The sequence below is a fragment of the Garra rufa genome, chromosome 18, assembly GCF_049309525.1.
Source record: "Garra rufa chromosome 18, GarRuf1.0, whole genome shotgun sequence".
NCBI lineage: Eukaryota > Metazoa > Chordata > Actinopteri > Cypriniformes > Cyprinidae > Garra > Garra rufa.
Window position 1 is genome coordinate 43,731,913 of NC_133378.1, and position 20,631 is coordinate 43,752,543.

General features: G+C 42.4%; 1 protein-coding gene across 1 annotated transcript; it reads left to right on the plus strand.

Annotated features, from left to right (window-relative positions):
* Positions 1 to 323: 323 nt before the first annotated feature.
* Positions 324 to 19,576, plus strand: txk (TXK tyrosine kinase). The gene is made up of 13 exons (XM_073823017.1): positions 324 to 379; positions 461 to 648; positions 736 to 795; positions 8,895 to 8,949; positions 9,054 to 9,127; positions 9,198 to 9,325; positions 9,399 to 9,473; positions 11,051 to 11,222; positions 11,652 to 11,868; positions 13,875 to 13,939; positions 17,073 to 17,191; positions 17,291 to 17,448; positions 18,802 to 19,576. Exons 2-13 carry the CDS (start codon positions 521 to 523, stop codon positions 18,877 to 18,879), a joined length of 1,329 nt encoding a protein of 442 aa, XP_073679118.1. The 5' UTR covers positions 324 to 379; positions 461 to 520; the 3' UTR covers positions 18,880 to 19,576.
* The last annotated feature ends 1,055 nt before the right edge of the window (positions 19,577 to 20,631 follow it).

The window sequence follows — 20,631 nt, forward strand, 5'->3', positions numbered from 1 at the left end:
CATAAACAAAACAGCTTGTGAATACTCACATAACATTATGTTCTTAAGAAAAATCAAGAAGTTAACAGAGTTGGAGCCCATAATGATTGGGGGGCCCGTACTAATTTTTGCATGTTGGCCCGGGGCTGACTTGCTACGCCACTGTGTCAGATCATGTGCGAAATGATTACTGTGAATTATGTTCCCCCCAACATATCATCTAAAGCATCTGCTTTAAACCCTGAAACAAACAGTAGTAGTAACGAGCCGTGATCTCTCTCTCTCTCTCTATCTCTCTCTCTCTCTCTCTCTCTCTCTCTCTCTCTCTCTCTCTCTCTCTCTCAAAAGCAGCACTCATGTGGATGTGAACACCAGAGGACATCCGGGATACATCTATACGGTATGCAGTCATCCGTTCGTTCGTTCCGTGATTCGTTCATTCATCCTGTGCTGCTGTAATGGTTCTCTCCTCATGTCTCAGTCTCAGCTGTCTCAGAAGAAGCTCCCACCATCTCCTCCTGAAGATGATGATAGCGGCGTGATGAAGGTGGTGGCCATGTATGACTTCACGGCCAGGGAGAGTTCAGACCTGACACTTCATCATGGAGAGACGTACATCATCCTCCACAAACAAGACCAGCTGTGGTGGAGAGCCAAAGACAAACATGGGTGAGTCTGTGTGTAAGTGTGTGTGTGTTTGAGAGTGTGTTTCTTGAGATCACATGTGCTGATGTCTGCTGATTCTCTCTCTTTTAGAAACAAAGGCTTCATTCCCAGTAACTACGTTACAGAAATTGGCACTATAGAGGCCAACGAGTGAGTATTGACCAATCAGAGTCACACCAGATCTTTTTAACCAATTAGAGCCACTCCAGCTCTCTTTAGCCAATCAGAATCATCTTCAGATCTCTTTAAACCAATCAGAGTCATTTCAGATCTCTTCAACCAGAGTCACTCCAGATCAGTTTAACTAGTCAGAATCATCTTTAGATTTCTTTAACCAATCAGTCACTCCAGATCATTTTAACCATAGTCACCCCAGATCTCTTTAACCAATCAGAATCATCTTTAGATTTCTTTAACCAATCAGAGTCACTCCAGATCATTTTAACCAGAGTCACTCCAGATCTCTTTAACCAATCAGAATCATCTTTAGATTTCTTTAACCAATCAGAGTCACTCCAGATCATTTTAACTAGAGTCACCCCTGATCTCTTTAACTAATCAGAATCATCTTCATATTTCTTTAGCAAATCAGAGTCACTCTAGACTCTTTAACCAATTACAGTCACACCAGATCTCTTTAACTAGTCATTCCAGATTTCTTTAACCAATCAGAGTCACTCCAGATCATTTTAACCAGAGTCACCCCTGATCTCTTTAACTAATCAGAATCATCTTCATATTTCTTTAGCAAATCAGAGTCACTCTAGACTCTTTAACCAATTACAGTCACACCAGATCTCTTTAACTAGTCATTCCAGATTTCTTTAACCAATCAGAGTGTCACGACCACACACAAAGGGAGAAGGTGAGTATCTTTCAAGGTATTTATTAACAAACGTGCACAGTACAACACACGTGCAATCGGGTGAAATAAGGTCTCTGTGGTCAAATCTTCAAACAAACACAACAGGTGAGTTCAAGTTCATAAGGATCATAGCGTTAGCAATAGTCACTTCCCTTTAACACGATTAACGTGTATCACAGGAGAACATCAGAGCAATCCACGAGGAGCACAGGAGAACATCGGAAGAATCCACGAGGAGCACAGGAGAGACAACAGGAGGGGGAGAAGATCCACAGAGAAACATCCATGCAACTTTGATACCAGCCGATGAGTGAGTGGCAGAGGTAGGTATATAAAGGGTGTGGTGATTGCCGGTGCAGGTGACGGTGATTAGTATTCTGGTGATGGTTCACGGGTGTGCTGTGGTGGTGATTGGCTGGTTGGTGGAGGATCGTGGTGATTGGGGCTGAGGGAACGTGCAGAGGGTGTGACATCACCCCCTCCTCCACGGGTGACTCCTGGCACCCAAGAACGGCGACGGGGACGACCACGACCTCTGGGAGCTGGGCGTTCGGGATGTTGGCGGTGGAATTCCTCGAGGAGAGTTGGGTCCAGGATGTCGTCACGGGGTATCCACGATCTCTCCTCGGGTCCGAACCCCTCCCAGTCCACTAGGTACTGGAGCTGGCCGTTCCGCCGCCGGGAGTCTAGGATTTCTTGGACTTGGTAGATGTTATCTCCAAGGATCTCTGGCGGGTCGGGAGGAGGAGGTGACTCCGACTCTGTGGAGGAAGGGAACAGGGGTTCAGTGTGGCGCTTGAGTAGGGAAACGTGAAACGAGGGGGCGATTCTGTAATGTGGAGGTAGGTTTAGACGGTAGGTGACAGGGTTGATCTGTGAGTGCACGGTGAAGGGCCCTATGTAGCGGGGACTCAGCTTCCTACTGGGCAGCCGGAGGCGTATGTCTCGAGTGGACAACCATACCTGGTCCCCGGGGAGGTAAACTGGGTTGGGTAACCTACGGCGGTTGGCATGTTCCGTATGCCTCCGTACTGCCCGCTGGAGATGGACGTGCGCTGAGTCCCACACCCTCTCGCTCTCTCGGAACCAGTGATCTACCGCGGGCACCTCGGAGGACTCTCCAGTCCATGGAAACAGAGCTGGTTGATAACCTAGAATGCATTGGAATGGGGTTAGACCAGTAGAGGTTTGACGGAGGGAATTTTGCGCATACTCAGCCCACGGTAGATACTGGCTCCAGGTGTTTTGATGTTGGGAACAGTACGTCCGAAGGTAGCGGGAGATTTCCTGTATTTTCCGTTCGGTCTGCCCGTTCGTTTGAGGGTGATATCCGGATGACAGGCTGACTGTGGTACCCAGAAGTTGGAAGAAGGCCCGCCAGACCCTGGAAATAAATTGGGGTCCCCGATCGGACACGATGTCTTCTGGGAGTCCGAAGTTCCGGAATACATTGTGGAATAGTGCCTCTGCGGTTTCTAGTGCTGTGGGGAGACCTTTGAGAGGTATTAATTTGCAAGCTTTCGAGAATCGATCGACTACCACTAAAATTGTGGTGTAACCCTGAGAGGGGGGCAGGTCTGTGGCGAAGTCAATGCCCAAGTGTGTCCAGGGTCGGCGGGGAATAGGTAACGGTTGTAATTTACCTTCGGGTAAGCGGCGTGGGGTTGTGTTGACGGCGCAGACCGAACATCCTTGGACGTACCGTTCCACTTCCCTGCTCATGTTGGGCCACCAATATTTCTGCTGGAGGAGCGAGAGGGTTCGCCTGCTGCCAGGATGTCCTGAGCCGGGGGACGTGTGCGTACTATCCAGCAGAAGGGGTCTGAGACGGCTTGGGACATAGACACGACCCGGGGGAAGCTCCGGTGGTGCAGGTTCCTCGAAGGTGGCGGCCCGTATATCTTCATCCAGCTGCCATAGTATGGGTGCGAGAAAGACAGATGGGGGTAGAATTGGATCAGGATCGTCAGAGGTAGGTTCAGGTGAGTGCATACGTGATAGGGCGTCTGCTTTGGTGTTTTTGTGGCCGGGTTGGTAAGTAATGTGGAAATTGAATCGGGCAAAGAATAATGACCAGCGAGCTTGGCGGGCATTTAGTCTCTTGGCGTTCTGAATGTACTGGAGGTTCTTGTGGTCGGTTATTACGGTGAAGGGGAACTGGGCTCCTTCCAACCAGTGCCGCCACTCTTCGAGGGCGAGCTTTATGGCCAGCAGTTCGCGGTCTCCAATTCCATAATTCTGCTCAGCTGGGGTGAGTTTTTTGGAATAGTACGCACACGGATGGAGGGATCGGGGTTCATCAGACCACTGGGACAGCACGGCTCCTACGCCCACGTCCGCCGCATCTACCTCCACCACGAAGGGCCTTGAAGGGTCGGGGTGCTTGAGGATGGGAGCGGTGGTGAACATTAGCTTTAGACGGTCGAAGGCTTGCTGAGCCTCTGGAGTCCACTGTAGTACCCGGCGACCTCCCTTTAAGAGGGAAGTGAGTGGAGCCGATAGGAGGCTATAGTTCTTTATAAAGCGTCGGTAGAAGTTAGCGAAGCCTAAGAAACGCTGAAGCTCCTTCACCGTCCTGGGCTCCGCCCACTTGGCCACTGCGTCCACCTTGCCGGCTTCCATGTGAACTCCCTCCGCAGTGATCACGTATCCGAGAAAGGAGATGGTGGGCTGATGGAATTCACATTTTTCTAATTTTAGATAGAGTTGGTACTCACGGAGGCGTTGGAGAACCTGACGGACGTGGTCTTGATGTTCTTTTAGGTTACGTGAGTAAATGAGGATATCGTCAATGTAGATGATTACGAATCGATGGAGGTAGTCGCGGAAGATTTCGTTCATGAAATTCTGAAATACGGAAGGACTGTTAGCCAGGCCATAGGGCATCACCTGATATTCATAGTGACCGGTGGGGGTGATGAAGGCGGTCTTCCACTCATCTCCTTCTCGGATACGGATCAGGTTGTATGCACTGCGGAGGTCGAGTTTGGTGAAGACGCGGGCTTCCCGTAGTTCCTCCAAGGCAGCTGGCACTAGAGGAAGTGGATAGGCGAATTTCACCGTGGCGTCGTTGAGCACCCGGTAGTCAATGCAAGGTCTGAGCCCACCATCCTTCTTGGGGACGAAGAAGAAACTGGATGCTGCTGGGGACGTGGAAGGTCTGATGAACCCCTGTTGGAGAGCCTCCTGGATGTAATTCTCCATGGCTTCCTGCTCAGGACGTGAGAGGGGGTAGATCTTCCCGTGGGGTAGTTTGGCGCCTGGCAGCAGGTCGATACTACAGTCCCAGGGCCGGTGCGGTGGTAGTTGTGTGGCCCGTTCCTTGCTGAAGACATCGGTGAAAGACTGATAGACGGGGGGAATGGTGGTGGCGGATTGAGTGGCAGGGCTCTCTATGGTGGTGGCGTGCAGAGGGATAGGACGGTATGGAGACTTTGCATCTGACGAGGAAGGATGGTAGCCGTGGTCCTCACACGTTGCGCCCCACTCCAGGACTTCTCCTGTGCTCCAATCTATGCGGGGTTGGTGCTTAATGAGCCATGGTCTGCCCAGGATGACATCCACGTTGGCTCGCGGGAGTACTAGGAGGGTCAGATGTTCCCGGTGGTTGTGTTGGGAGACGAGGGTCACTTTTCTGGTCCGGCGAGATATCTTACCATCGCCCAATGGTGAGTTTTGGATTGTGGTTATGTGGTATGTGACCTCATTTTGAACGGTGGGAATTCGATGTTTAGCAATGAAGTGTGATGAAACAAAATTGCCAGCCGCTCCGGAATCCACGAGCACATAGATGGGGAGAGTACGAGAGTTTACTATTAGTTTAGCGGTAATATGGGGTAAGAGAGACATGGCCGGAGTAATAGATACGGTACTCACCATTGGACGAGGCGGGCGGACTGGACAGGCACTGATGAAGTGAGAGGCTTCTCCACAATATAAGCACAGATGATTATTAATTCGTCGTTTCCTCTCCGCAGGATCCAGGCGATAGGAGTCAGTAATCATAGGCTCCTCCGCGTCTCGTTGGGGTGACGGTGTTCGGAGTGGAGGGAAGCTGGGTACAGACTTTGTAGAAGGACACGCTGAGAGATGTTGAGAAATGCCTACTGCCTTCTTAATAAAGGTTTCCAGCGGTACGTTGTCATCGTAAATAACCATATGCTTGCGGATCTGGGGTTTAAGCCCCTTACGGTAGGCTGCTAGGAGAGCTACTTGGTTCCAACCACTGGTGGCCGCTAGGGAGCGGAAGCGCAGGGTGTATTCATGGATATTGGACGCACCTTGATTCAGAGTGATCAGCTCGTCGTGCACCGAAAGGGGAGTGAGCGCAGCTCCAAACACGTCCTTGAAGTGGGCAACGAAAGCATTATAGGAGATTAAAGCGTCGCTCCGTGAATTCCAGAGTGCGTCTGCCCATTGGAGTGCCTGTCCAGTGAGGAGGGAAATCATAAAAGATATTTTAGAAATTTCGTTAGGAAACTGGTGTGCGTTGGCTTCAATATAGAGGGAACTTTGCAGGAGGAAACCATTGCAACCACCCGGGTCTCCGGAATAACTCATGGGGCGAGAGAGGGGCGTGTTGGAAATCGTCGTTGGAGCAGCAGGTAGAGATTGACGAAGGACGTTTACCATATCCGCAAATGGATCGGGGGTGTCTTCGGTGATAGTGGCATTCGCCTCCATGAGTGAAGCGGTGAGTTAATATTTTATGGGCTGGTATCCTGTCACGACCACACACAAAGGGAGAAGGTGAGTATCTTTCAAGGTATTTATTAACAAACGTGCACAGTACAACACACGTGCAATCGGGTGAAATAAGGTCTCTGTGGTCAAATCTTCAAACAAACACAACAGGTGAGTTCAAGTTCATAAGGATCATAGCGTTAGCAATAGTCACTTCCCTTTAACACGATTAACGTGTATCACAGGAGAACATCAGAGCAATCCACGAGGAGCACAGGAGAACATCGGAAGAATCCACGAGGAGCACAGGAGAGACAACAGGAGGGGGAGAAGATCCACAGAGAAACATCCATGCAACTTTGATACCAGCCGATGAGTGAGTGGCAGAGGTAGGTATATAAAGGGTGTGGTGATTGCCGGTGCAGGTGACGGTGATTAGTATTCTGGTGATGGTTCACGGGTGTGCTGTGGTGGTGATTGGCTGGTTGGTGGAGGATCGTGGTGATTGGGGCTGAGGGAACGTGCAGAGGGTGTGACACAGAGTCACTCCAGATCATTTTAACTAGAGTCACCCCTGATCTCTTTAACTAATCAGAATCATCTTCATATTTCTTTAGCAAATCAGAGTCACTCTAGACTCTTTAACCAATTACAGTCACTCCAGATCTCTTTAACCAGAGTCACTCCAGATCTCTTTAACTAATCAGAATCATCTTCATATTTCTTTAGCAAATCAGAGTCACTCTAGACTCTTTAACCAATTACAGTCACACCAGATCTCTTTAACTAGTCATTCCAGATTTCTTTAACCAATCAGAGTCACTCCAGATCATTTTAACCAGAGTCACCCCTGATCTCTTTAACTAATCAGAATCATCTTCATATTTCTTTAGCAAATCAGAGTCACTCCAGATCTCTTTAACCAATCAGAATCATCTTTAGATTTCTTTAACCAATCAGAGTCACTCCAGATCATTTTAACCAGAGTCACTCCAGATCTCTTTAACTAATCAGAATAATCTTCATATTTCTTTAGCAAATCAGAGTCACTCTAGACTCTTTAACCAATTACAGTCACACCAGATCTCTTTAACTAGTCATTCCAGATTTCTTTAACAAATCAGAGTCACTCCAGATCTCTTCAACCAATCAGAATCATCTTTAGATTTCTTTAACAAATCAGAATTATTCTACATATCTTTAACCAATCAGAGTCTCTCCAGATCTCTTTAATAAATCAGTCAATCAGTTTTTCTTTAGCCAATCAGAGTTATTCCAGATCTCTTTAACCAGTCAGAGTCACTGCAGATCTCATAAACCAATTAGAGTCACTCCAGATCTCTTTAACCAATCAGAATCATCTTTAGATTTCTTTAACAAATCAGAATTATTCTACATATCTTTAACCAATCAGAGTCTCTCCAGATCTCTTTAATAAATCAGTCAATCAGTTTTTCTTTAGCCAATCAGAGTTATTCCAGATCTCCTTAACCAGTCAGAGTCACTGCAGATCTCATAAACCAATTAGAGTCACTCCAGATCTCTTTAACCAATCAGCCACTAATTTTTTTTAACCAATCTAAGTCACTTCTTCAGACTATCAGAATCATCTTTAAATCTCTTTAAACCAATCAGAATCATCTTCATATTTCTTTAACCAATCAGAATTATCTTCATAGTTCATTAACAAATCAGAGTCACTCTAGATCTCTTAAACCAGTTAGAGTCATTCCAGATCTCTTTAACCAATCAGTCACTTGACATTTTTAACCAATCAAAGTCACTTCAGATCTCTTTAACCAATTAAAGTCACTCCAGATCTCTTTAGTCTGTCAGAATCATCATCAGATCTCTTTAAACCAATCTGAGTAACTCCAGATCTCTTCAACCAGAGTCACTCCAGAACTATTTATCCAAAATCATCTTCATATTTCTTTAACCAGAGTCACTTCAGATCTCTTTAACCAATCAGAATCACCTTTAGATTTCTTTAACCAATCAGAGTCACTTCTGATCTCTTTAACCTAGAGTCACTTCAGATCTCTTTAACCAATCAGAATCATCTTTAGATTTCTTTAACCAATCAGAGTAACTCCAGATCTCTTCAATCAGAGTCACTCCAGAACTATTTATCCAAAATCATCTTCATATTTCTTTAACAAATCAGAGTCACTCCAGATCTCTTTAACCAATCAGTCACTTGAGATTTCTTTAACCAATCAAAGTCACTCCAGATTTCTTTAAAAAGTTAGTCACAACCAGATCTCTTTAACCAATCAAAATCATCTTCAGGTCTCTTTAAACCAATCAGTCACTCCAGATCTCTTTAACCAGAGTCACTTCAGATCTCTTTAACCAATCAGAATCACCTTTAGATTTCTTTAACCAATCAGAGTCACTTCTGATCTCTTTAGCCAGAGTCACTCCAGATCTCTTTAACCAATCAGAATCATCTTCATATTTCTTTAACAAATCAGAGTCACTCCAGATCTCTTTAACCAATCAGAGTCACTTCAGATTACTTCAATTGAATCCAGATTTACATCAGTTCACCAGTCACTGACAGTATTCATGTATGTGTGTGTGTGTGTGTGTGTGTGTGTGTGTGTGTGTGTGTGTGTGTGTGTGTGTGTGTGTGTGTGTGTGTGTGTGTGTGTGTGTGTGTGTGTGTGTGTGTGTGTGTGATGATAATCTTTATCAGCTGGTACTGCAAGAATGTCAACAGAGCTGAAGCAGAACATTTACTCAGACAAGAGGTAAAAAAATCCATTCATCAACCATCAATAATTGATTCATAATCATAGTCATCATCATCATCTGCATCATTGTATGTGTGTTTGTGTGTTGATGTGTGTTTCAGGGGAAGGACGGAGGGTTTGTGGTCAGGAGCTCCAGTCAGCCCAGCAGCTACACCGTCTCTGTTTACGCACACAGGTAAAGACTCGTCATCAGTTCACTCACTGTTCACCTGATCTGCTGATTGATGGCTTGATTGATTGAACAGTTCAAGTAAAGGGGAGGTGAGGCATTACCAGATCAAGCAAACAGACGCGGCTCAGTTCTTCTTGGCAGAGAATCACGTGTTCGACTCTATTGCTGAACTCATCAACTACCACAGACACAATGCAGCAGGTAATTCTGTTCACTTCTGCCCTGTGGTTCTGCTGTGATGAGCTGCTGAAGATCTGTCTGTGTGTTTGATCAGGGCTGGTTTCCAGACTGAGATATCCCATCGGCCCAATGGGCAAATGTCTGCCGGCCACAGCGGGATTCAGCTCAGGTGAGACTCATACGCATGTGAACGACAAACATGACAAGCATCATATCTCCCCGGGCGCCGCAGCAATGGCTGCCCACTGCTCCGGGTGTGTGTTCACGGTGTGTGTGTGTTCACTACTGTGTGTGTGCACTTGGATGGGTTAAATGCAGAGCACAAATTCCTAGTATGGGTCACCATACTTGGCCTCACTTCACCTCCTCCTGTCTGATCGTCTGAGCATTAACCACTACACTTTCAGAATCAGAATGAATTAACAAACAGTAATAAAACATAAAAGAGCACTGGTTTGGTTCCGATTGGGTCAAAAACCTAGGATTAGTGTGCAAAAGTAGGTTTTGCAAAAAAATACTTTAAAATTGTGCTCAGGATCAAATCTGAGGAGTGCATTTTGTCTGGCGTGACCCAGATATTTAGACACTTGAGCCTGCGACTGACCGTTTAGGAGTTATGAGTGATTTCGTACTTTGGATGGCTGTAGCGCCCCCATCAGGCCGATTGGGGCGAGCATTGGTGGCGTTTTTTGGTGGTGTGAGTACTACCGTCCCTCCAAGTTTCAAGTCTCTGCGACTTATGGTTTGGTCTGCACCCTCAGTTTTACACAGAGATCGCTGTGACCATTCTAACAATTACAATAGCGTTTCAGCACTACGCACTTGAACCCCTAATTATAAACCTGGATTTGATATTGGTTCTGAAAATATCTCATTTGCTTATTTAAACATAAGATTTTGGAAAACTTGTAATACAAAGCAATTGTCTTAACGAAGTGGGATTATTCAAACTAAACTAATACAGCTGTACAGGAGTCGAGAGTATTTACAGGTCTTATGAATGTGACCCTGGACCACAAAACCACTCATAAGGGTGTTTTTTTTTTTTTAAATTGAGATTTATAAATCATCTGAAAGCTGAATAAATAAGTTTTCCATTGATGTATGGTCAATATTTGGCCCAAGATACAACTATTTGAAAATCTGGAATCTCAAAATATTGAGAAGATCTCCTTTAAAGTTTATTAAAAGCATATTACTAACCAAAAATTAAGTTTTGATATATTTATGGTGGGAAATGTACAAAATATCTTGATGAAACACGATCTTTACTTAATATCCTAATGATTTTTGGCAATAAAAAACAAATTGATATTTTTGATATATGAATGAAGTGAGATAGGGATCAGCTTCTTAGGATTAGAAGTCTTGTTTTCTCAGAAAATTATCAAAATAAAGAGTTATGATTAAAACAAGAACAAAATATCTGTCAATGGGATCAGAAAAACCAACTTTGCTTTGAATTCAGTTAATCCCATCAACTAAAAATAACTCTTTGCATGTCATTTCCTGTCTAAGTGGGCAGATTGTCACCTAATGACATTTACATGAATGCATTTGCAGACATTTTTCTCCAAAGCAACTTACATTGCATTCAGAGGACATTTGCATTTCACCAGTTTTCCCTGGGAATCGAAGCCATGTTATAGTGGCATGATCGACTCTCTGAGCTACAGGAAAACTCATTAATAGACCAGAGCTGATAAACACCTCACACACTGATGTTCTCTGTGTGTTTGCACACAGCCAAATGGGATATCAACCCGTCGGAGCTGACCTTCATGAAGGAGCTGGGCAGCGGTCAGTTCGGAGTGGTGCGGCTGGGCAAATGGAGGGCGCAGCATAAAGTGGCCATTAAGACCATCAACGAAGGAGCCATGAGTGAAGATGATTTCATAGAGGAAGCCAAGATCATGACGTAAGTCACACACGCACTCTCTTTAAATGAGTGGAAAGTTGCTGAGAAGCTGGAAAGTGTGGTGGGTGGGTCGACGTCTGTGTGTGTGAGAGAGAGACTTCCTGTGCTGCAAGCGTTAGATTCTTATCAATCCTTCATTCAGCGTCTGTTTCTCATTCAACCTGCTCTGCGAGTCGCTCAGACGCTTCTGGAAGAATCCAGAGGTGTGTGTGGTGGAAACACTCACTCATTCTGCTTGGGTTAAACATTTAATCTTTGTTAATGAAAGTGTTCTGGACTCTCACTGATGGGCTGTGAGACACACAAGAGCAGCATACAATATCTGTGACTGTGTTCTAGTAACCTATAGTTTCTCATCAGTGGTCTGAGTCGCTAAACACCTTCATTCTGTGGCTCTGAACTCATATGTGTGTGTGTGTGTGTGTGCAGGCGTCTCTGTCACCCAAAGCTGGTCCAGCTGTACGGTGTGTGTGTGACGCAGCGTCCCATCTGCATCGTGACAGAGTTCATGGAGAACGGCTGTTTGCTGCACTTCCTGCGGCAGCACAGCAAAACTCTGGGCCGCGTCAAGCTGCTCTCCATGTGTCAGGACGTCTGTGAGGGCATGGAGTACCTGGAGCAGAATAACTTCATTCACAGAGACCTGGTCAGATATAACCCGATGAAACACACATTTGTGTTCTTGACACATAATGAGTACACTAGCGTGATCATCAGCACACTTACACGATTAGTTCACTTCCAGAACAATAATGTACAGTACAGATAATGTACTCACCCCTCTTCATCCAAGATGTTCATGTCTTTCTTTCTTCAGTCGTAAAGAAATTATGTTTTTGGAGAAAAACATTTCAGGATTTCTCCCCATATAGTGGACTTCTATGGTGCCCTGAGTTTGAACTTCCAAAATGAAGGCAAAAACACATTTTTTTCATGCACCTGTCAAGTTTGAGATTTTGGGCATTTTGGTATTTCATAAAGTGTTTTTTCAGACTAGTGGAAAGAGAACATCCAAAAGACACTGTTAAGTCTTTCTTTTATAGCACTTTATCTATTTGTGTCAATAGATTTCAATTACAATACATATTTTTAAAGGCCAAGAGTGTTTTCTCCTACACTGAGCCATAAATCTCCACTTCAGCAGCACTTACACACACCACACTTTACATTTGTGTTCCTGTCTGTATCCTGAAGGATTTTACAGAGGGATTTGTTCATTTATCATTTGCTTGATTTTATACATTTTATTTCCCAAAAAACAAAAAATATATTGTTTTCTACCTTCGTGACAAAATGAGATACCCCAAATTCCCTCTGTAAAAACATTTGACTCTAATATGTCAAAAAAATTAAACAATAATTTTGAAACCGACTTCATCCAGTGTACATTTTTGTACTAGAAATGTATGCAAATTAGCGTATATTTCATTAAATAATGCCTCATTTGCATATTAAAACCTAACATTTAAAAAACTTACAAATACAAAAAATGTTTGCAATTATCAAAGTAATCAATCAACTGGGTAAGTAAGGTGATAACTATTTGTTTATTCACCTTAAATGCAGCTTCAAAGGACTCTAAACGATCCCAGCCGAGGAATAAGGGTCTCATCTAGTGAAATGATGGGTTATTTTCTAAAAATAAAAATACAATTTCTATACTTTTTAACCTCAAATGTTGGTCTCTTCAAGACAGTTAGGGTATGTCTCAAAACTTTCATCTTATTTTCTCCTCCAACTTCAAAATCATCCTCCATCACTGCGACCCAGTGTTTACAAAGTGAACATGCAAAGAAGTTCAAACACCCTTCATGAAAGAAAGGTAAAACAGTGATGTAGGATGATTTTGAAGTTGGAGGAGAAAATGAGATTGGTGCATCATAGAGCTAGACACGATGAGCATTTGAGGTTAAAAAGTATTTAAACTTAACCTTTTTTTTCAGAAATTAACTGATTGTTTCACTAGATAAGACTCTTCTTCCTCAGCTGGGATCGTTTAGAGTCCTTTGAAGCTGCATTTAAACTGCATTTTGGAAGTTCAAACTCAGGGCACCATAGAAGTCCACTATATGGAGAGAAATCCTGAAATGTTTTTCTCCAAAAACATAATTTCTTTACGACTGAAGAAAGAAAGACATGAACATCTTGGATGAAATTATCTGTTCTTGTTCTGGAAGTGTCTTTTAAATCTTTTAAAGCACATTTAAACATTGTTGGTTTGACAAATCCTGGCCAAATGTTTGCAGTTTGAAGGTTTTCAGGTCATGCAGTCTGTAACACAAACATAAAGATAGACAGTCAGATAGTTACTTTCATTTCTCTAGTCCTTACTACAGTAGAGAATGCCACTTCACAGATCAGTATGAAGAGTATGGTTGTTTTTCTGAAGACAGAGGTAAAAAACCAACACAAACTGATCACAGGGTTCACAAGTACGTCAAATCAAACAACGGCAGAGGCATAAATGTTGTTTTTCCAGTCGGTCCAGTAGATTTGGCCCTTAGTATAGTGTTGATGTACAGCAGCTGATTTAGAGATTTCAGAGAACACCAAAGCAGTCAGATGAACACAGAAATAACACACAGTCACGAATGACTGCACTATATCAGGAAGTGCTGAAAATAACATGCTGATGTGTTTGTGTTTCTGCAGGCGGCGCGCAACTGTCTGGTGAACGAGAGGAGTGTGGTGAAGGTGTGCGACTTCGGCATGACCAGGTCAGCTAACGGGGAACGCTCTCAGAATGTTAGGAACAAACCATGATAATAGAACATTTGGTCAAGTTTAATGATGTTCTCAAAATGTTAGCACAAAAACATTATTAAAGGTGGCATAGAATGGAAAACTGTATTTACCTTGGCATAGTTGAATAATATCAGTTCAGTACATGGACATGACATACCATGAGTCTCAAACACCACCGTTTCCTCCTCCTTATATAAATCTGGTGTTTGCAAAAGACCACTGAAAAATAGGTCAATTCCAACATAACAGCGACTGTTACGCAATAGTCCTGATCGTTATTAGTTACGCCCCCAACATTTGCATCGCCCAATCATCACTAACGTCAGTACATCAGTAAAATAAGGCGAGCCACTGAAGGGACACGGTGAGCTTAATTCTAGTGCTAGCCTGATACATCGCAGGACATAAGATTTGACTTCCCACATAAACAGAGAGATGATTTACAGATCCTGAGCATCACTAACAAGCATCTGAACTTGTGTGGTAAGTCCTGTCGCTGCAGTATAGCGTTACACAGAGCACATGCGATCACAATAGAGAGAGGAAAATGTCGCGGATTCAAAACGGCAGATTCAGCAAACCGCATATTAAAAGCGGCTAGAGCTCCGTAATTACATATAAATTTCCTCCATGTGCCAGCTATTGAGATGAGCAGCTCTGTGAAACAGCCAATCAGAGGAGAGCTCTTCATTAATATTCGCGGACCTTCCAAATAAGGCAATTACAGAGCATTTCATTCTAGGGACAAATCCTAGGGTTGTAAATGGAGCTGTAAAACTGTTTCTGGAGATTTTGTCCCCTTTCCTATGCCATATTGTGATGAAGAGTCTGAGGCGGACGGATCCATCTGCAGCACGTTTATTGATGTTAGCGATACAACAAACAAACAACAAACAATAATCGTAATCCGGGTCAGGCAGAATGGTCGGGGCTGGCGGCTAGAGTTATAAAAGAGGAAACAGTACAAACGGCAACAGGAAAACAAACACTAGGAGAAACGCTCAGAAATGATCACCGTAGCAAATCAAGACTTCGCCAAGAGTTCACAGGAAGAGGGCCTCTTATAGGAAGTGGGTGACAGGCTAAAGGTAAAAGGTCAGGCCTAGGCATGGGGAGCATGGGAAATGGAGTCCGAATTGGAAGGTTAATACTCAGGCGACGGCTCCCTCTGATGGCACGAGAGAGATGGCGCAGGAGCCTCACTTGTAACACATGTACCTTATATGTAGATATCAGAGAACAATTTAAAATATTATATCAATGCATTCTATTGCACCTTTAATATATTGTTAATGGAACATTTTTTAAAACATGCTCGTCTAAAGTTTTGTTTCAGAGTTTCAGAGAACATTCCAAAGTAACACGTCTTCCATTCCAATTAGCTACTTGTACATTGTTTTCCTATGTAAACACATGCTAGACTGACATGAATGACCATTGCATTTGCAATGAGCTTTTGTTTACAGGAGCAAGTTGGCATGGCATCTGTTTTTATTTGCCAGCAGCATGTTGGAGGAGGCACTCAGAGCGGCTATATCTGGATACCCTGAAACATACAACACTTCCTCAAGCCATTAGCACAACCTGCTTTTTAAATAAAGAGATTGGAGAGAAATATTTCCGTTATTGTGTTATACATCATGTCTCAAAATAGCATCTTGAGACCCTTATGTTCTACGTCTCCAGTTTTTATACGCAAAGACAAGTTCCCTTAAAGGATTACTTCACTTCCAGAAGAATAATTTCCTGATCATGTACTCACCCCCCTGTCATCCAAGATGTTCATGCCTTTCTTTCTTCAGAGGAAAACATTCCAGGATTTTTTTCTATATAGTGGACTTCAATGATGCTCAACGGATTGAAGATTAAAAATGTGGTTTCAGTGCAGCTTCAAAGGACACTAAATCGTTATTTTCAAAAAATACATTTGTCTGATGCTTGACGCGATCACAGTCGATTCTGTGCTTACTTGATCGAATATTTGATGTTTGATGTTTTGAAAATGTTGCAGATTTAAGTAGCAAATGAGAATCGTTAAAATTCTTGAATATATCTTGAGACAAAGGTCTTCTTACTGATTTTCAGTTTTGTTTAAGATAAAGCAACAGTTTTAAATATCGAAAGAATATGTTAGTATAGTATTTAGGGTAAAAAGCACCCCTGCCGTTGGGGCTAAAAGGCACAATATTAACATGATAATTAACAGAAGGCTGAGTTTTCCATTTGTTGACATGACATTGTTAGATTCAGATGGTAAATATCATATATTATGTTGGGTGTCCATCTTAGAGATAATCAGCATATTTGGAATGAAACCATCATATTAAAAAACATGCTATTAATCATATATCATAAAATATCATTTGTTGTTACTACTGTAAATATAGATTTATTTATTATGGGATCTCCTTCAATGCTCTCAGAATCTTTACATTTTAAAATGATTTTGTTTCTGTATTTTAAAATATTTGTTTTATATTAAGATATTTTAATGACAGTATATTTACTGAACATAAATTAATTATTTTATTCATCAAAATATGCAGAAAATAGTACAAACTTTGCTTTCGCGTTTTAAGTATTAACTTAAATTTTTAAACAAAAAAAAAAACGACTTGTATGATTTATTTTCACACAAACTCAGTTGCTCCATAAATGTTCAATATATTTTTCTGCAATCATACACTTTGGGTGCAGTGAATAGCACATTTTTTTCTTAGAGTGTGACTTTAGCCCCATTGCACCCCATAAATTGTATTTTTTTTTTTTTTTAGAAAATAACTGATTGTTTCTCTAGATAGGATCCTTATTTCTCAGTTTGGATCGTTTAGAGTCCTTTGAAGCTGCGTTTAAACTGTATTTTTAACCTTCAGTCTGTTGAGCACCACTGAAGTCCACTACATGGAGAGAAATCCTGGAATGTTTTTCTCAAGAAACTTAATTTCTTTGTGACTGAAGAAAGACAGACATGAATATCTGGGATGGCAAGGGGATGAGTAAATGATCAGAAAATCTTTAATGTTCATGTTTGAATGTTTTGTGCATTTGTAGAGTGTTCAGAATAAGGTGAGCTGGAGATCCTGACTGCCGTGTCTCCTCCTGCAGGTATGTTCTGGACAATCAGTACACCAGCTCCATGGGCTCCAGGTTCCCCGTCAAATGGTCTCCACCTGAAGTTCTTCACTTCAACAAGTTCAGCAACAAGTCAGACGTCTGGTCATTTGGTGAGTGTTGGAGGTCAGGGGTGGTGTGTGTGTGTGTGTGTGTGTGTGTGTGTGTGTGTGTGTGTGTGTGTGTGTTGATGTGTGTGTTTGTGTGATCAGGTGTGCTGATGTGGGAGGTGTTCTCAGAGGGAAAGACACCGTTTGAGAACCGCTCCAATCTGGAGGTGGTGGAGGAGGTGACGCAGGGCAGCCGTCTCTACAGGCCTCACCGGGCGTCTGCAAACATCTACAACATCATGTACCACTGCTGGCATGAGGTTAGACACACACACACACACACACACACACACTTCACAATCAAAACACGACACAACTCCCATGCACATTTTCCTTCATTTACTGTCTGAATGAGCTGACAGTAGTTACTGAACGTTGCTCAGTCTGCAGATCTGAGTTGAAAGATTTCTGACTCTGATTCCATCCACACTGTAAAAAAGTTGTTTCAACTTAAAAAATTAAGTGTTCATGCTGCCTTAAAATTTTAAGTTTAATCAACTCAAATATTCAAGTTACCACGTAATACAACTTAGCATTTCACATTGACTAAACTTAACTTTTTAAGTTGAAACAACTTTTTTTTACAGTGCAGTTAGAGAAGATCAAACTTTAGGAACTCAGCAGTTGCATGATACATAGTGTCCATCACACTGCAGAAATAGGCTTATCTTACTTTGTACTCTTGTCTTGTTTCTAGTCAAAATATCCTAAAATTTGTAAAGCAGTTCATTTCACATTCAAAATGCACTACAACTACCAAAACACTTTATTCAGGTCTCAAATAAACTCATTCTTCCAGAACACTAGCAAAGGTTGACAGCCGACAAACACACTTTGTCACCCACAAAACAATGAGCTAAAAAACACTAACAACACGTAGCATTACACAGGGTTTTCTTGTGTAAAACAAGGACACATGTCTGTTTATAACTGCAATATATGTTACTGGAATGAATCAGACGTGATGCAGAATTCATCAACATTTTATGTCATTTATTTATTTTTATTTGGGTCCATGTTTACATCACAATACAAACCTATTCAGCAGTTGTCTCCTTTTGTAATGACATTGAAAGAGTAACACCTGTGTAGATGTTGATCTACAATGAGAATCAGCTGGGGCTGGTTAAACTGCATTTTTAGATTTGAAATATGTTTCAATAAAATATTGCTGTTGAATTTTGCTGTCTCATTCAGTTTTGCATTATGTTATTGTTTTGAACATAAGTTTAACAGTTTTGAAAACAGTATGTAAGCACGTGCAAAATTTTGTGCCAAAACAATGATAATTGATCCTCAGTTTAGCCCACATAGACTTCTGTTGTGCTCACTGTGTCAAGAGTTTTGCAAAATTGACTTAAGTATTGAGAAATGTGTCCTAGTGTCTGTAAAAAACTGTAAGCAAAATGCACTTAATTTAGATTTTTTTCCCCCTGGAAACAACACTAAATATCTTGTGTCATTTTCTTATCTAGTAAATGCATCTTGATTTAAAAATTTTCAGATATTTTGACTCTGAACAAGAAAAAACTACTGAGTAAGAGAAGTCTTTTTTTGCAGTGCACTGACATCATCAGCATCACTCAGAATAATTGTGTGTTTCTTGTTTTCAGAGAACGTATGGACGACCGTCTTTTTCTGAGCTGCTGCAGAATATCAGACAGATCACTGAAGAGGAGACGGACACATGAACACACACACACACACACACACACACACACACACAGACACACACACACACACACACACACACACACACACAGACACACACACACACACACACACACACACACACACACACACACACACACACACACACACAGACACACACACACACACACACACACACACACACACACACACACACACACACACACACACACACACACACACACACACACACACACACACACACACACACACACACACACACACACACACACACACACACACACACACACACACACACACACACAGACACACACACACACAGACACACACACACACACACACACACACACACACACACAGACACACACACACACACACACACACACACACACACACACACACACACACACACACACACACACACACACACACACACACACACACACACACACACACACACACACACACACACACACACACACACACACACACACACACACACACACACACACACACACACACACACACACACACACACACAGCTCAGAGAACAGGAGGACGGTTGAGTATGTCTGTTGATCTTCAGCCTGAGCTGATGTGTGTGTTTGATGAACTGACATCTTTTAGTCATTAGTGAGATGTTTTATATTTGTACACTGTAAACATGCAACTTCATGTCAGTCTGTAAATTCAAAAGAACATGAATAAAGACGCTCACCACTGGGAGGAGCTGTCACTGTGTGTGTGTGTGTGTGTGTGTGTGTGTGTGTGTGTGTGTGTGACTGTGTGTGTGCGTGTGTGTGTGTGTTTGTGTGAAAAATCTTGGTGAGGCACAAACATGCATCGAATTAGATGCATTTCAGAACATTTTATTCAGTTCGCAAATCATTTGATTCATTTTGAGACATTCTGTGCGGTTCGCGAATCATTTGATTCAATTTGCGAATCACACAATGTACCGAATTGAATCAAATGATTTGCGAACGGCACAATATCCCGAAATAAATCAAATGATTCACGAACTGAATCAAATGCATCGCAAACTGCACAGAATGTCCCGAAATGAATCAAATGATTCGCGAACTGAATCAAATGATTCGCGAACTTTATAGAATGTCCCGAGCTGAAATGATTCGCGAACTGAATCATATGATTCGCGAACTGAATCGAATGATTCAAATGACTCGCGAACTGAATCAAATGATTCGCGAATTGCACACAATGTCCCGAAATGAATCAAATGACTGGCGAATTGAATCAAATAATTCGCGAACTGACTCGAATGATTTGCAAACCGCACAGAATGTCCCGAAATGAATCAAATAACTCGTGAACTGAATCAAATGAATCTCGAATTGCACAGAATGTCCCGAAATGAATCAAATAACTCGCGAACTGAATCAAATGATTCGCGAACTGAATCAAATGATTTGCGAACTGAATCAAATGATTCGCGAATTGCACAGAATGTCCCGAAATGAGTCAAATGATTCGCGAAATGCACAGAATGTCCCGAAATGAATCAAATGATTTGCAAATTGCACTAAATGTTCCGAAATGAATCAAATGATTCGCGAATTGCACACAATGTCCCGAAATGAATCAAATGACTCGCGAATTGAATCAAATGATTCGCGAACTGAATCAAATGATTTGCAAACCGCACAGAATGTCCTGAAATGAATCAAATAAATCGCAAATTGCACAGAATGTCCCGAAATGAGTCAAATAACTCACAAACAGAATCAAATCATTGGCGAACTGAATCAAAA

Coding starts and splice junctions, on each gene's coding strand:
- txk (XM_073823017.1), top strand. CDS start 521: ATGAAGGTGGTGGCCATGTATGACTTCACGGCCAGGGAGAGTTCAGAC. Junction 9,128..9,197: donor GTCTCTGTTTACGCACACAG/GTAAAGACTCGT, acceptor TTGATTGAACAG/TTCAAGTAAAGGGGAGGTGA. Junction 11,223..11,651: donor GAGGAAGCCAAGATCATGAC/GTAAGTCACACA, acceptor GTGTGTGTGCAG/GCGTCTCTGTCACCCAAAGC.